This window comes from Pempheris klunzingeri, chromosome 12 (assembly GCF_042242105.1).
Source record: "Pempheris klunzingeri isolate RE-2024b chromosome 12, fPemKlu1.hap1, whole genome shotgun sequence".
Lineage (NCBI taxonomy): Eukaryota > Metazoa > Chordata > Actinopteri > Acropomatiformes > Pempheridae > Pempheris > Pempheris klunzingeri.
In genome coordinates, this window is record NC_092023.1 from 255,690 (window position 1) to 270,922 (window position 15,233).

General features: G+C 48.7%; 1 protein-coding gene across 1 annotated transcript; it reads right to left on the reverse strand.

Moving 5' to 3' along the window:
* Nucleotides 1–74: 74 nt before the first annotated feature.
* znf318 (zinc finger protein 318) lies at nucleotides 75–14,912 on the reverse strand. The gene is made up of 11 exons (XM_070840944.1): nucleotides 14,569–14,912; nucleotides 13,995–14,104; nucleotides 13,273–13,894; nucleotides 12,002–13,169; nucleotides 10,930–11,024; nucleotides 10,738–10,837; nucleotides 6,967–7,280; nucleotides 5,570–5,752; nucleotides 5,336–5,429; nucleotides 4,641–4,759; nucleotides 75–3,840 (listed from the first exon to the last, which is right to left on the reverse strand). The coding sequence occupies exons 1-11, from the start codon at nucleotides 14,824–14,826 to the stop codon at nucleotides 1,279–1,281; spliced, it is 5,625 nt and encodes a 1,874-aa protein (XP_070697045.1). The 5' UTR covers nucleotides 14,827–14,912; the 3' UTR covers nucleotides 75–1,278.
* Between the last annotated feature and the right edge of the window lie 321 nt (nucleotides 14,913–15,233).

Genomic DNA, 15,233 nt, shown 5'->3' on the forward strand with positions numbered 1-15,233 from the left:
CATTGCAAACCCCTGAACTCATCACAGCATAATGAAACAATCATAAACTCTCAGACCAGCTTTTTGTTCTCCACTAACTTTTATTAAAACTCTACTTGAAGCAACAAATTTTACAGACCAAGCAACTTGTTTGTATTGTGAGACACTGGAAGGAGGCCTGATGCAGCTTTAAAGGAATCAGCTCCTGGATCTTTACTCAACACATGAAGCCTTTAAACTAACTACAGAGCTGTCATTTGGTCCTAGCTGCAACTTCTCCTCCACCGGCTAAACGGGGTGAAATCACGAACACGTCGTCATCACCCAGAGAGGGAAAAAACGACTGGTGAGTCAGAACCTGAATAGAAAACAAGTGGATGTGTACAGTACTTTACCTGCAGGAGGAGAAGGAAAGGGGAGGACAGATTTAACCTTTGAACATGTGACAAAGACAGAAGTGTTTAAAGGAACAGTTAAAGTTTGAGGAACTCGTCTTCTTCAGTCTTCCACTGAGTCAGATGAGGAGGTTGATGTCAGTTTGGTCAACACCAGATTAATTCATCATACAAACACAAATCGTCTCAGAGAACTTCCATGTCCTGTTCTCTAAAATCCCTGTTTTAGTGAATGTAGTCTGGTGTGTGTGCTGTTTGTGGTTAAACCAAAAGGATCTTCCAGGTCTCTCTCTGTAGGGATCCTTTCCATGATGCTGTCACACACTTAGAATAACACTCTGAGCCTGTCAGTGGATCAAACAAGCTCTTTTAGTGGACCTACTGTGATCAGGTGCAGTTGTCCCAAAGGATCATGTTGCAGCCATCAGTATGTGGGCAAGAAAACCTTTTCTACACGTGAAATGCAGCAGGAGATCCATGTTTGTAGTTTACAACAATTATTTGACCCAGATTGGGAACCACTGAACTATGTGGCCTGGGCCAAACCTTTCGAAACAGTCTCAGAACTTTTTGCCACACAAGGTAACTCATAAGTGGGGTTTTGGACTCCATTGGTGTCACAAAACTAGAAAAGGCAATTTGTTATCTTGCTTTATGCCAACAAATCCAAACCAACAGTGAATGTATCTGGTGGCCATGTTGTCAACAAGACTCTGGAGAAGATGGAGAACAAGACGGTTTCACTTAACATCACACCGGTCCTTTAAACAGATGAAGGTCCGCGTTTTAAAAGTCTAAATTTCGTCCGAAAGTCTTTCTTACCACATTCACCTGCCTTCAGGTCAAAGATTGTGGCTGATGATCCTCTGGGTGGTTTTAGAGAACCCCCCTGTCCCATCAGCTCCTACTCAAAGTTAAAATCGTACTCAAAGTCCAGGGAGGTCATGTCCGAGGGGAGACCCAGAGTTTCAGGGGTGACCTCCACCGCCTGAGGGTTCTCCTCGCAGGACGCCCCGTCTTCCGGCTGAAGCCCAGAGCCGGTGTCCGACGCACCCAGCCCTTTTGGGTCTGAAGCTGCAGAGTCAGAGTCTCCTGAAGCCAGCTCAGGCTCTGGCTCAGACTGGCTCTGCTGCTGCTGCCTGGTCTGGTATCTGGTCTGGGATCTGGTTTGTCGGACAGGACGGGTGGCAGGAGGGGTCCTCTTCGTTGGGGTACCCTTACCTCTAGTTTTGGGGCCTGATTTGGGTTCTGGAGTTTTGTCAGGTTGAGGCTGGGACAGGGTGTCCTGGTCTGGTTGGGGTTCGGATTGTGGCTCTGTTTGGATTGGAGGAGCCGGTTCGGACTGGGGCTGAGTTTGAGGTGTTGGTTTAGGCTCAGCTGGTGTGGTTTGTGGGACAGTTTTGGACTCAGAAGTAGAGGACTGGGTTTGGGGTCCACTCTGAGCCTCAGACTGGGCTGGTGGATTTGGCTTTGGTTGGGTTGCTTGTGCATTAGCTTCGGATTGAGCCGCTTCAGCCTGCAGGGACCAAACGGACGCAATCTGGATGCCAGATTCTGGCTGAATTTGGGGGCCTGGTTGTGGAGATGTATCCACACCTGGAAGTTGGGAGTGGGTCACGTGCTGCTGTTGGGGGTGGGGTTGTGGTTGTGTTTTTGGTGTTTGCGGGTTAGGGAGTTTACTTATGTTGGTGCCGCTCGAGTCTGTTGCTGGTTTGGTGATGGAGGAGGCACCTGATTGGCCAGTGTTACTGTAGAAGATGTTAAATAAGTCCTTGGCTTTGGCTGCAGCCAGGTTACTCTTAAGTTTCTCTGTCTTCTGAGCGCCGTCACCCATGTTCATGAAAGGCGGAGGCTTGACGAACACCGTACGAGTCTGCTCGCTCTCCGGGACACCGGGAGCCGCCACATCAGACACTATCTCCATCATGGTTGATTGTGGAGGTTTGGCAGCGGGTGGAGCGGTAGCTGCAGATGGTGCAGGTTTAGCCTCAATGGGGGCAGGTTTAGGAATGGGTAGCGCAGGTTTAACTTCAAATGGTGCTGTTCTCGACATAGGTGGCACTGGTTTAGCCTGGAACGGCTGTGGTCCAGAAACCCCAGGTGGAGTCATGGCCTCAGACGGCACAGATCCACCAACTGGAGGCTCAGGTTTAACTTCGAATGGCGTCGGTCTTGACATTGGTTGCTCAGGTTTGGCCTGCGATGGCTGTGGTTCAGAGACCCGTGGTGCAGTTGAGGCCTCGGACGGGGCAGATGTACCAGTTGTCAACGCAGGTTTCATTTCCATCAGTGCACTCCGAGTGTAGAGAGCAGGATTAAAGAAAAAGTCTTTTGGAGGAGACCCCAGTAAACTGGTGTTTTGGGGTCTGATGGAAAGGAAGGTGTTCAGAGGTGCGGGTTTACCCGTCATGGTCGTTTTCCTCAGAACTGCTGCCGGTGCTGGGAGGTTCGGCCGGATGCGTCCCCGGTTGGAGCTTTTGGAGACCCAGGGAGGAGTCGTGTGCCCTCCCAGTTTCTGGGCAATCTCCTTAGCAACGGCCATGGACTTTGCAAAGCAGTCCTCCACGGAGACCTGCTTCTGTTTCGCGGCCTCTTCGTCGTCCTTGATGAAGTCAGCGGCCACTTTCTCCGCCTCCTTCGCCAGGACGTTCTCCCTCTTCTTCCATGTGAACTTCCCGAACGAGGCCATCATTGCCATAGGCGCTGGCTTGCCGGCCTCCAGGCTCTGCTTGCGAAGCTTCGCCCTCATGGCGGGACTGGGTCCGCAGAGGACTTTGGGTGGGTCGTAGGGCTTCGGGGGAGGTTCAGGATTATTAACCTCTGGTTTCCCTGCTGGTCTCTCCGATTCATGCTTTTTAGCAGCTTCCTTCTCAGCCTTTGGCTTCCCGTCCTCTCGCTCTCTGTCATATTTAGATCTGAAATCGGAATATTTGCTGTGTTTATATTTGTCCTCGCCGTCTCTTTGCCAGCATTTGGGACGCTCATCATATCGGTCACCTTCATCTTTGCGATACCGGGACCGATAATCTTCCTCTCTGCTGTATTTGTATCGGTCGTCCTCGTCTCTTCTGCTGTATTTACCCCTCTCCTCTTCCTCTCGGCTGTAGCGGTATTTATCATTCTTCTTGCCACATTTATACTTTTCATCCTCGTCTTTCTTACTGTAAGAAGGCCTGTCCTCCTCCAGGCTTTTGGCATCTTTTAAATCCTCCTCTTTCTTGCTCAGCTTCACCTCCTCTTCGTCCTTCAGGTTAGATTTCTCCTCCTTCTGAGCAGCATCTTCCTCTTCCTTCTTTCTCTCCTTGTCCTTCTTATCTTTCTTGTGTTTGGACTTTTCCTCCTTGTCTTTGCTGCTCTTCTCGTCGTCTTCGTGTTTGCGTTTCTTCCCGCCGGTCTCAGACGCCAGCCCCGCCTGGCGGTCCAAGTTCCTCCTCTGTTCGTACAGTGGGTTCTCGTACATTTGTTTCTGGAAAAGGAGGGATTAAAGCAGAGAGACAAGAAGAAGTAAGTAAGTAGAATAAGTGAAATGTGTATGTGATATGAACCTCATTCACATGCACACGACACTCCATAATTTACCAAATTCTAAGCAGGGAAGTATCAGAGTGGTTTGATGTATACTTTGGATAATCCTACCATTTCTTGTTTCAATGTTTTTTTTGGTTATTATTATCCATTCACAGGATGTTTTATAGTCCACCACAGTGTATTAAAGCCATTGTAGGTAAAATAAGAATTATTAGCAGGGGTAATATTCTGAGACAAAACTCTCACATTCACGCATCCAAGATGAACCTCTGGTCGTCCATGGTGTTAAAAACATGAAGCCATCTACGTTCAGGCTAACAGTTGAGTAACATTTATTATATTCAAACACTTACAGATGTGTCTGATTTCTCTCTAAACTGAACGGACTCTTTACTCTTTCACACCACATGGTTGTAATGCAAATCAAAAAGAGAAAGCATAAACGTTCAGTGTGTGCTGAGGCAGACAGTTTTGCTGCATCGTCTCTGCAGATGGTTGGATTTAGTTTCATGTTGGAGGAAACAACAGGAGAACTGAGTAACAGGACGTCTACATGTATCAGCAAGATGAATTTAAGACTTTTTAAGGCCTTTTTTTTAGTAAAGCTGCTGTGCCCCGAGTATCATGAGGGGTTCCATAAGTTTCTGCAGTAAAAAAGGCCAATAAAGACACCAGACGACTTACTACTGCTTTATATTTGTCTGTATGTGATGATTCTCCGCTCCAACAGTTTCATACCTTGTATTTCTCGTTGTGAGCGTGTGTGGTGACGTGCTCCTCTGCACAGATGGCGTCTCCATAAAACTCTCTACACAGCAGGCAGAAGAATCCTCTGACAGGCAGCAAGAACTCCGAACCTGCAGCAAAAAAAGACACGCAAACGCATTTTTAAACCCACAGGCGGCGACAAAATATACTGCCAATCGTGTTTACCTGGCGGATGCGTCCATTTCCAGAACCTGTCAGGACAGGAGAGGGTTAGAGAGGTGGCGTTTTGCTATAAAATATTGAAAAATAGATGGTGTATAGTTGATCGGTAACAGATGGGAAAGTGCTAACTGCTCAGTAACACCAGGGTCAGTACAGAAAACATTTTAAAATAAGGAAACGTTCTGGGCACTTCAAGCACTTTTCCAAAAGTTAGCGCTGTACATTACGGTTACAGCAGCCTCCATCTGAGGATGAGACATGAAAAACAAATGAATTGACATCAGAGGAGTGGACAGGAGGTTTGATGGGAGTCTCTGTCGCTTCGTTAGCACAGTTTTCATTAACAGACACAGAAACTGCAGCAGAGATCCGCTCTGAGCTCCACCTGGAAGCAGAAGACGGCTAACAAAGTTCAGCGGCTCACACACCAGAATTGTCATGTGGGAAATAAAGTGTCATCGTGACGACCTTTAAGGGAAGTGATGAGTGTGAAGCGCGAGTACCTTTGGCAGGTTTCGTCAGCTTCTCTTCTGACGGCAAGTTCTTGGCAATTTTGGTGGGAGTGGAAGCCCATGGCCGGTCATACGGGTCCAGAGTCTGCGAATAGAAACAGGAAATTAGACATGAAGGAACAAATAAAACTCCATCCAAAGCTGAACATGAAAGAAGGAAAAGGAGATGTTGTTCGGACAAAATATTCTGGAAGATTGGTGTAAAATATAAGAATTGTCACAAACCTTTCGGTGCGTTTTGCTGTGCAAGTGTGTGAAAAAATCAAACATGGAACCAGAGGTGACGTTACAGTTTTTGCACCAGTGGTTTCCTGCGTCATAGTACTCAAACGGCTCCGTAGGCGGCGCCGGAGTAACGGCAGTGGTGGGCGGCTTGTCCGGGAATGACAACGGTGCCGCCTCTGAGGTCTGATAGGAAACAAAGATGGAGAAGAGTCAACATGGCAGGAGAAGTCTGAAAGATTCACTCACAACAAAAACAATTCGAGGTCCAGATTTAAAACTCAGATCCACAAAATCTGAAGATCTGAAAGTTTCTTACCTTCATGGAGTTCCAGCTGCAAAGACGTTTATCGACACGCATTTAGCGAGAATCCAGCGGTCGCTTTTATACCGATTGTAATTTGATTTGAAGTTCAGCCTGCGATGATACTGTTCATATTCTAACGTCCAACTTTGTGATGTTTTGACTAAACTCACTTTCATCATTAGTGAATTGGTAAAAAAAACTAAAACAGGGACTCTCTCCTACTTACTGAGCCTTCTACGTTCAAGCTAAAGGGACGAGATTAGACAATGTTGGGGACTAATGTTTATCACGTTTAAAACATTTACTGATTTCTCTCGAAACTGAACGGACTCTTTACTCTTTCGTGTCAAATGAGGAATCGTAAAACTTCAGGAGAAAGAACAGTCTGATGCAGAAAATCACCAACAAACACGTGATGCTGTAACTTCTCAATCAATGGCAGCTGTTATACTGGTGAAGCCACTGCTGCGGAGATAAGACAATACACCGAAGTCACCAGGTGAGGTGTCACAGGACAGGTAATTACACCTTCGTTATCTGACTCTAGGCCTTTGACCAGCTTTTATTTGAGATTTTTTTTAATTTAAACACAGCTGTTGATTTGAAGGTTTAGCTAAATATCTTTTCATGGCAGACATCTTCACCTGTCAAAGCAGGAAAAACACACCTGAGCACACCTGGCTCACCTGACCTGTTCTTTTCCTGCGTTAACGAGTTAAAATCTGCCGTGAAAAGGGTCGACGGTATGAAGGGAAACAGTAAACCAGGCACAGCTGAAGCCACACAACAACAAACATTTGAAACATTAAGTACAATATTACAAAATTAAAGCATCAGTAATTATGTTGATCGTAACCTTTAGATTTAGCGCTTAATCTTCATTTCAGAGAGCTAAACACAAACTATTATATCATTCATAATATTAAGCATGTTTTTAATAGGAAAATGATCAAAGAGACTTTAAAATGCATCTTAAATAACTAAATCCTGACAAATTATCGATATGCTTTAGAGTAATGAAAGCTAAGCTAGCCCTAGCTATGATTTCTGACAGTAGCACTTCCTGTTTTACCTGCTCTTTAGGTGTTTGTACCTTCATTGTGGAGCTGCTGGCCACCTGTCGTCGCTCAGGACTGCTCTCTGGCTCATGTTTCTTCCTCTCTGGCAGTGGCTGTTCGTCTTCCTGGTCGCTGGTCGGCTTGCCTTTCCTGCGGGGCCGGTCGGATGGGCTGAGGCCGAGGATGAGCGCCACCTTGTCGATCTCGTTGCGTTTCTTCTCGGCTGCGTTGTGCTCCTCGCGCAAGCTGGAGATCTGAGCCATGACCTCCTCCTGAAGCCGGCTGATCTCCTGCAGCAGAGGATCTTTGTGGCCGTCCTTCTCCCGCCGCTTCTTCCTCAGCAACTCGCCTGGAGACAAACGCAACAAACACAAAGACAAAAACTGACGAAACGCCACAGCTGCAACAAGAAGCCGATTAACCAACCGGTTGTTGACAACTCAGTTAACCCTCGGCTCTCTAAACGCTGCGTCTGCGTCCTCGCTGCTGTTTCTTCTTCTGGTTTTTCTTGGAGGACCTTCTTCTTCTTCATGTCCCTAAAATGTGTCCAACCTCAGCTAGAAGGTTCCAGAAGTCAATAAAGCAGAATCAGTGAGAAAAGACTTCAGACTGGGCCACATGGAGAAAATCCAGGAATCAGACATGTTGTTCATCAGAGGAGACTAAATAAAGACAGAGAACATGTTGATCCAGAACAACAGTGGATGTAGAAACAGAAACTAAAGATCTGTGAACCTCCAGCAGAGATCTGAACTGTTTCATGTTTTACTTTCTGAGCGACGGAGATTTGATAGAACAGAAAGATTTCCCCAGAACCTCCATTGGTGTTTCTGCTTATTGTCCTCATGGAGGCTCCATAGACCTCCACTACACACTGACACACTAGTACACACACACACACACTATAGACCTCCACTACACACTAACGCACTAGTACATACACACACACTATAGACCTCCACTACACACTGACACACTAGTACACACACACACACTATAGACCTCCACTACACACTGACACACTAGTACACACACACACACACACTATAGACCTCCACTACACACTAACACACTAGTACACACACACTATAGACCTCCACTACACACTAACACACTAGTACACACACACACACACACACACACACACACACTATAGACCTCCACTACACACGAACACACACACACACACACACACACACACTATAGACCTCCACTACACACTGACACACTAGTACACACACACACACACACTATAGACCTCCACTACACACTAACACACTAGTACACACACACACACACACACACACACACACTATAGACCTCCACTACACACGAACACACTAGTACACACACACACTATAGACCTCCACTACACACGAACACACTAGTACACACACACACACACACACACTATAGACCTCCACTACACACGAACACACTAGCACACACACACACTATAGACCTCCACTACACGCTAACACACTGACTAACTAGTACACACACACACACACACTATAGACCTCCACTACACACTAACACACTGACTAACTAGCACACACACACACTATAGACCTCCACTACACACTGACACACTGACTAACTAACACACACACACACTATAGACCTCCACTACACACTAACACACTGACTAACTAGCACACACACACACTATAGACCTCCACTACACACTGACACACTGACTAACTAACACACACACACTATAGACCTCCACTACACACTGACACACTGACTAACTAACACACACACACTATAGACCTCCACTACACACTGACACACTGACTAACTAGCACACACACACACTATAGACCTCCACTACACACTGACACACTGACTAACTAACACACACACACTATAGACCTCCACTACACACTGACACACTGACTAACTAACACACACACACTATAGACCTCCACTACACACTGACACACTGACTAACTAGCACACACACACACACACACTATAGACCTCCACTACACACTGACACACTGACTAACTAGCACACACACACACACTATAGACCTCCACTACACACTAACACACTGACTAACTAGCACACACACACTATAGACCTCCACTACACACTGACACACTGACTAACTAGCACACACACACTATAGACCTCCACTACACACTGACACACTGACTAACTAGCACACACACACTATAGACCTCCACTACACACTGACACACTGACTAACTAGCACACACACACTATAGACCTCCACTACACACTGACACACTGACTAACTAACACACACACACTATAGACCTCCACTACACACTAACACACTGACTAACTAGCACACACACACACTATAGACCTCCACTACACACTGACACACTGACTAACTAGCACACACACACTATAGACCTCCACTACACACTGACACACTGACTAACTAACACACACACACTATAGACCTCCACTACACACTGACACACTGACTAACTAGCACACACACACTATAGACCTCCACTACACACTGACACACTGACTAACTAGCACACACACACTATAGACCTCCACTACACACTGACACACTGACTAACTAGCACACACACACTATAGACCTCCACTACACACTGACACACTGACTAACTAACACACACACACTATAGACCTCCACTACACACTAACACACTGACTAACTAGCACACACACACACTATAGACCTCCACTACACACTGACACACTGACTAACTAGCACACACACACACTATAGACCTCCACTACACACTGACACACTGACTAACTAGCACACACACACTATAGACCTCCACTACACACTGACACACTGACTAACTAGCACACACACACTATAGACCTCCACTACACACTGACACACTGACTAACTAGCACACACACACTATAGACCTCCACTACACACTGACACACTGACTAACTAACACACACACACTATAGACCTCCACTACACACTGACACACTGACTAACTAACACACACACACTATAGACCTCCACTACACACTGACACACTGACTAACTAGCACACACACACTATAGACCTCCACTACACACTGACACACTGACTAACTAACACACACACACACTATAGACCTCCACTACACACTGACACACTGACTAACTAGCACACACACACACTATAGACCTCCACTACACACTGACACACTGACTAACTAGCACACACACACTATAGACCTCCACTACACACTGACACACTGACTAACTAACACACACACACTATAGACCTCCACTACACACTGACACACTGACTAACTAGCACACACACACTATAGACCTCCACTACACACTGACACACTGACTAACTAACACACACACACTATAGACCTCCACTACACACTGACACACTGACTAACTAGCACACACACACACACACACACTATAACTTTCTGCTGCAGAGAGAATGAATCTTCAGTCTGTTTTTATTTTAGACCCATTTACACAGGAACATGCTAACATGCTAATACTACTTATTATGTTATGTTAGTAGTTACAATGACTCTCCTCAGTCAGACATTTTATTTATTTATCTTTTACTTCTTGCCCGGTTGCATCTTGGTTTAATGTGAATATTTTCTGGATTCTTTCCTCCTGTGACACCTGAGGACGTCAGGTCAGCTTCAGAAAACACGATCAACATTTTCCACCATTTTACTGACCGAACTTATCGGTTAACAATGAAAATAGGAAACAGAAAGAAATTAAAGTTAACTTCTTCGGCGTGGTGAAGTCTTTACCTTTAAGCGACCAGGTGAACAACATGGCGTCTCTGAGCGGACTCACCTTGTTGCTTCCTGAGTCTCTCCAGCTCCTTCATCAGATATTCCTTCTTCTTCATCCTCAGCTCTCTCTCCTGCTTCAGCTTCTCTCTCTCCTCCAGAACCTGAACAACAAAAACAAGCAGCACAGGTAAATCAGTGTGGCTCAGCTCACCAGATCACACCGGTGGTACTGACAGGTAAATGCAGGTAAAACCTTCTGTTTCTGGCTCTCATTGTTCTGCTGCACAGACACGCTCCTGTCATGGCCGCCAACTCTTCCCTTCTCGTCGTCCTGAACAGAAGTCACACCTGAGGACACGGATCACAGACAGGTAATCCCACCAGGAGGGTCATTTAGGTGGAGAAAGCTTTGAACCATCCAGTGTTTGATTTCTGACAGACCAGATAAAAGATACTTAAATCAGATTAAAGCAGGTTGGAGGAGAGGCCTCCGGTTTATCTGGTATAGAACAAGAATGTTCAGAGAAAAACTGAGACGAAAGTCACACATTTACGAGAAAGAAACTAATTCTGACGCCAGAGAAGAAACCCTTTTAGCACAGAATCACCGCCCTCACTGATGCGTTTGCTAATTGCCAACCATGTCTGAGGCGTGACGCGGTCTATCTCTGGTTAATGTCAGAGTTTTTGTGGCTTCATAATATCAGAGAATATTCAAGGTGTTACCTTGTAAATGTATCACCACGCGGCAGGAAGTCAGACAGACAAACAGCAAAGAGAATCAGCTCAGTTTTCAAAATAAAAGCCCCCCTGCAGACTGTCAGTGGTATATTCCAGCAGCACATCAGTATTATTCTCTAATGGGGGGGCACCAGGCCAGACGTCAGCCGCTCAGAGGGTTTTTAACACCATGACGACCAGAGGTTCATCTGGGATGGAGAAACACTCTGACTGTGACTTTAGCTGCTGTCTGTAGCTGCAGCACAACAAAGCAGGAAGTACATCCAAGAAACACATTTAAAGCAGCAGAAGAAGAAACGAGGCCTGTTTGATCCTGTTAGAAGCTCCAACATCAGTTTAACAACCAGACCAGCTAAATGTGAGCAGAAACACTGACCAGCAGGAGAAACATGAAGCTGTGGAGGACAGAGCGAAACCGGACCGCTGCCTGAACACTACGCAGACGAGCCCGGGGGGGTTTCGGGGTCAGATCTTTGCTCTTCACGTAATGCTGCATCTTTGATCTGTTGTGTATTCTTTCAAACTGAATACTGAAAGAGTTTCGAAAAAGCCAGACTGTTCCTTTAATAATCAATCAGACTGACCTTTGACGGCCGCATCAGGTGGCGGTTTGTAGGGCAGAGTGGGGGGGAAGTTGGCCGGGCCAGTGTGGGGGGGCAGGCTCATGTTGGGGGGCGGGTACAATGGCGGCCACTGCTGGTGCATGTAGGGCAGGTAGTTCCCGTACTGGCCGTACCCCGGCGGCGGGAAGTTGGGGGGCATCATGCCGTGGACCTGTGAGGGGGGGTAGGTGGGGATAGGCACCCCGGGGGCGGAGGGGAGGGTATTGTCATCGGGGGTTTTTTGTTGCTGAGTCTTTAGCTGCGGCGGCGCTGCGGTCTCTTTAATGTCTTTGTAAGATTTGGGAGGAGCAGAGTTCTTCCTGCCGCCGTCATCACTACTCCAGCTGCCCCCCCGGCCGCTGCCGCTGCGGCTCCGGCTGCTGGAGCTGCCGCTGCGGCTCCGCCTCCTGCAGCCCCGGCTGCGGTGGCTGCCCTCTGAGCTGCCAGACGAGTACCGTCTGCGGCGCGTGGGTGTCTTCGGAGGTGGCTTGTTTCCTTGGAGACGCTCTTTAGTCCTGGCAGCCATCTTGCTGATCTCGGCCACGCCCAGGTCCACGCCGATGGTCTTCAGCAGGTCCTGGATCTTCTCGTACTCCTCCAACGCCTGCCGCTCGCTCTCCTCCAGTGGCTCTGTCCCTGGCGGGAGGGCGGGGTTCGACACCTGGACCGTGATGTTCTGGTCGGGGCTGATGGTCGCCTGACTCGCATACCTCAAGTCTGCCTCCCCCTTGGTGGGGGGCACAAGTGGGAGGCTGTACACGTGACTGCTGACGGCGTCCTGCGGAGGGTAGTCTCCATACAGCGCCTCCTCCGATACGTCTCCATACAGATCCAGCCCGTGGTGTCGCACCGGCTCTGACGGCAGCGGCGGTTTGGGCTCCTCTGAGTCTCCGTACAGGAACTTCTCCTCGTCGTCAATGTCGTCCACCGCCCTCTGCTGAACCTTGGTGCCCGCCGCCGGCCCCAGCAGCTGGAGGATCTCTCTGATCTCGGCATCAAGGCCGGCGCGCTGAGCCATCTGCGGGTCGGACCGCAGCTCCGAGAGCATGGACACCACCACGTGAGGCTCCATGCCTTTGACGGCCTGCAGCAGCTGGTCAGCCACCCGTGAGATGTTGGTGCCCTCCAAACCTCTGGGCGAGTCCGCACTCTGGTACAGACAATGACCAATTAATCAATCAATCAATCAATCAATCGACACAGCGAAAAGAAACATCATTTTACAGCCTGTCCTGTGATGGGCGGAGGCCTACTTGAAGAGATGGCGAGTCCTCACAATCGTAGCGTTTCTTCAGGATGGATTTCGTGGGCAGACTCAGCATCTCCTCCAGCTCCTTCCGGCGTCGGGCCGTCTCCAGCTCTCTGAACTCTTTCCTGGATTTCTCGTCACTGTTGTTGCCGCCGCTGGAGCTTGAGCTGCTGCTAGCGCTGCGACTGCGGCTGCGGCTGCGGCTGCGGCTGCGGCTGCGGCTCCTCTGCCGGCTCTTGCTGCGGCCGTGGCTCGTAGCTTTACTGTAACTCCGCCCTCGGCTGCGTCCTCGGCTCCGACCCCTGGATCTGGATCTGGACCTGGACCTGGACCTGGACCTGGACCTGGACCGGCTGTGGGGGCGGCTCTTACTCCTGCCCCGGCTCTTTCCCCGGCTCTTTCCCCGGCTCTGGTTGGGACTGTGACTGTCACTCCGGCCCCGGCTCTTGGCCTTGCTCTTGGCCCGGCTGCGGTTTGGACTGCGGCTCTGGCTGCGGGGCCGGCTCTGGCTGCGGGGCCGGCTCTTGCTCCGTCCCCGGCTCTTGGCCCGGCTCCGGTCCGGACTCCGGCTGCGAGGTCGGCTCTGGCCCCGGCTCCGCTCATACTCTGGCCGAAGGGGGTAGTCTCTGCGCAGACACACGGGCGTTGACTGGCTCATACCATCGTGCATTTCACATACATCAGTTTAAAAGCACCAAAACTAGCTGGGTAACTTTTTTTCCACACCTGTCGTGATGTCTTGAGGGGGTGGAGCCTGACGTACCAGTCAGCTCGTTGCCGACGGTGATGACCAGGTTGTGGTCAAGAGGAATCGGCCCACGTGGCGAAGGAGACGTCTGCAACAAATGAATCTAACAGGTCAGACGCCTTTATGGCAAGAGCTGCTCCATCACACCTGGCCACCTCCTGACCTGCAGACTGTGAGCTTATTGACAACATCCTCCACTCATAAATCTAGCAGTGCATAAATGCTCTAACACACAGCTTGATATATGAAGCCAATTCAGATTAATTATTAACTGCCCTTTAGAAATCAGTCAACAACCATTTGGATAACGACCCACCTTAAAAGTGAAAGGAACAGGTAGTTTACTTGATTAGATCAGGAAAGTGCAGGTTTGGCTGAATAAGCTGTTCACACAGCAGAACCTCAGCCCCGTGTTAAATTGACAGGTTTTTGAATGGAGACTGGTGTGGTGCTCTCAAACCATCAGGGCTGAAGGGACTAACCGCAGCCTGTTCGGGAGGATTTCACAGCTTTAGCACTGATTTAAACCCTTTTTGAGCCACACTGCCTCACCTCTCCCGGCGGACCACCGGTCCAGTGCTCTCCGCCTCGATGACTTCCTGCCCCGGGGGAAGGGTACCTCTTGCGCGGCGAGGAGCGGCGGTATGAGTCCAGGTGACCGTGGTCATGGTAGCCGGGATGGTACGGAGGCCTGGGCCGGTTCCTGTCGTCTCTGTATCCCGGTGCCGGATATGGCCTCGGAGGCAGCGGACCGCGGCCTTCGAAAGGCGGCGGGTAGCCTCCTCTCGGCGGAGGCCGACCACGGTACATCTCCTCCCGCAGAGATTCTGTCCTCCCGCCGTCCACCAGCGGAGGCCTCCAGCGTTCACTTGATGCCGAAAACAGAAGCTTTCAGGGACTTTGCTCCCAGTTCGGCCCAAATAAGTTTTTTTTAAATTAAAAGTTGATTCTCAGCAGTTCGATCATCCCCTACAAGCCCAGACGGAGCCGCGGCCTCCTGCGTCTTCTTCTACGGACACAAACAGACAGACGACGCCGGGGGAGCGGCTGCCCCCCACTGGAGCTCAACGGTACACATGATATGATATAATATGATAAATGATATAATGTACTGTAACATAATATAATGTAACGTAACGTAATGTTATATAATATAATGTAATGTATTATAATATATGATTGGTTTAAAACACTTTCGCTGTAGAATCAAGGTTCAT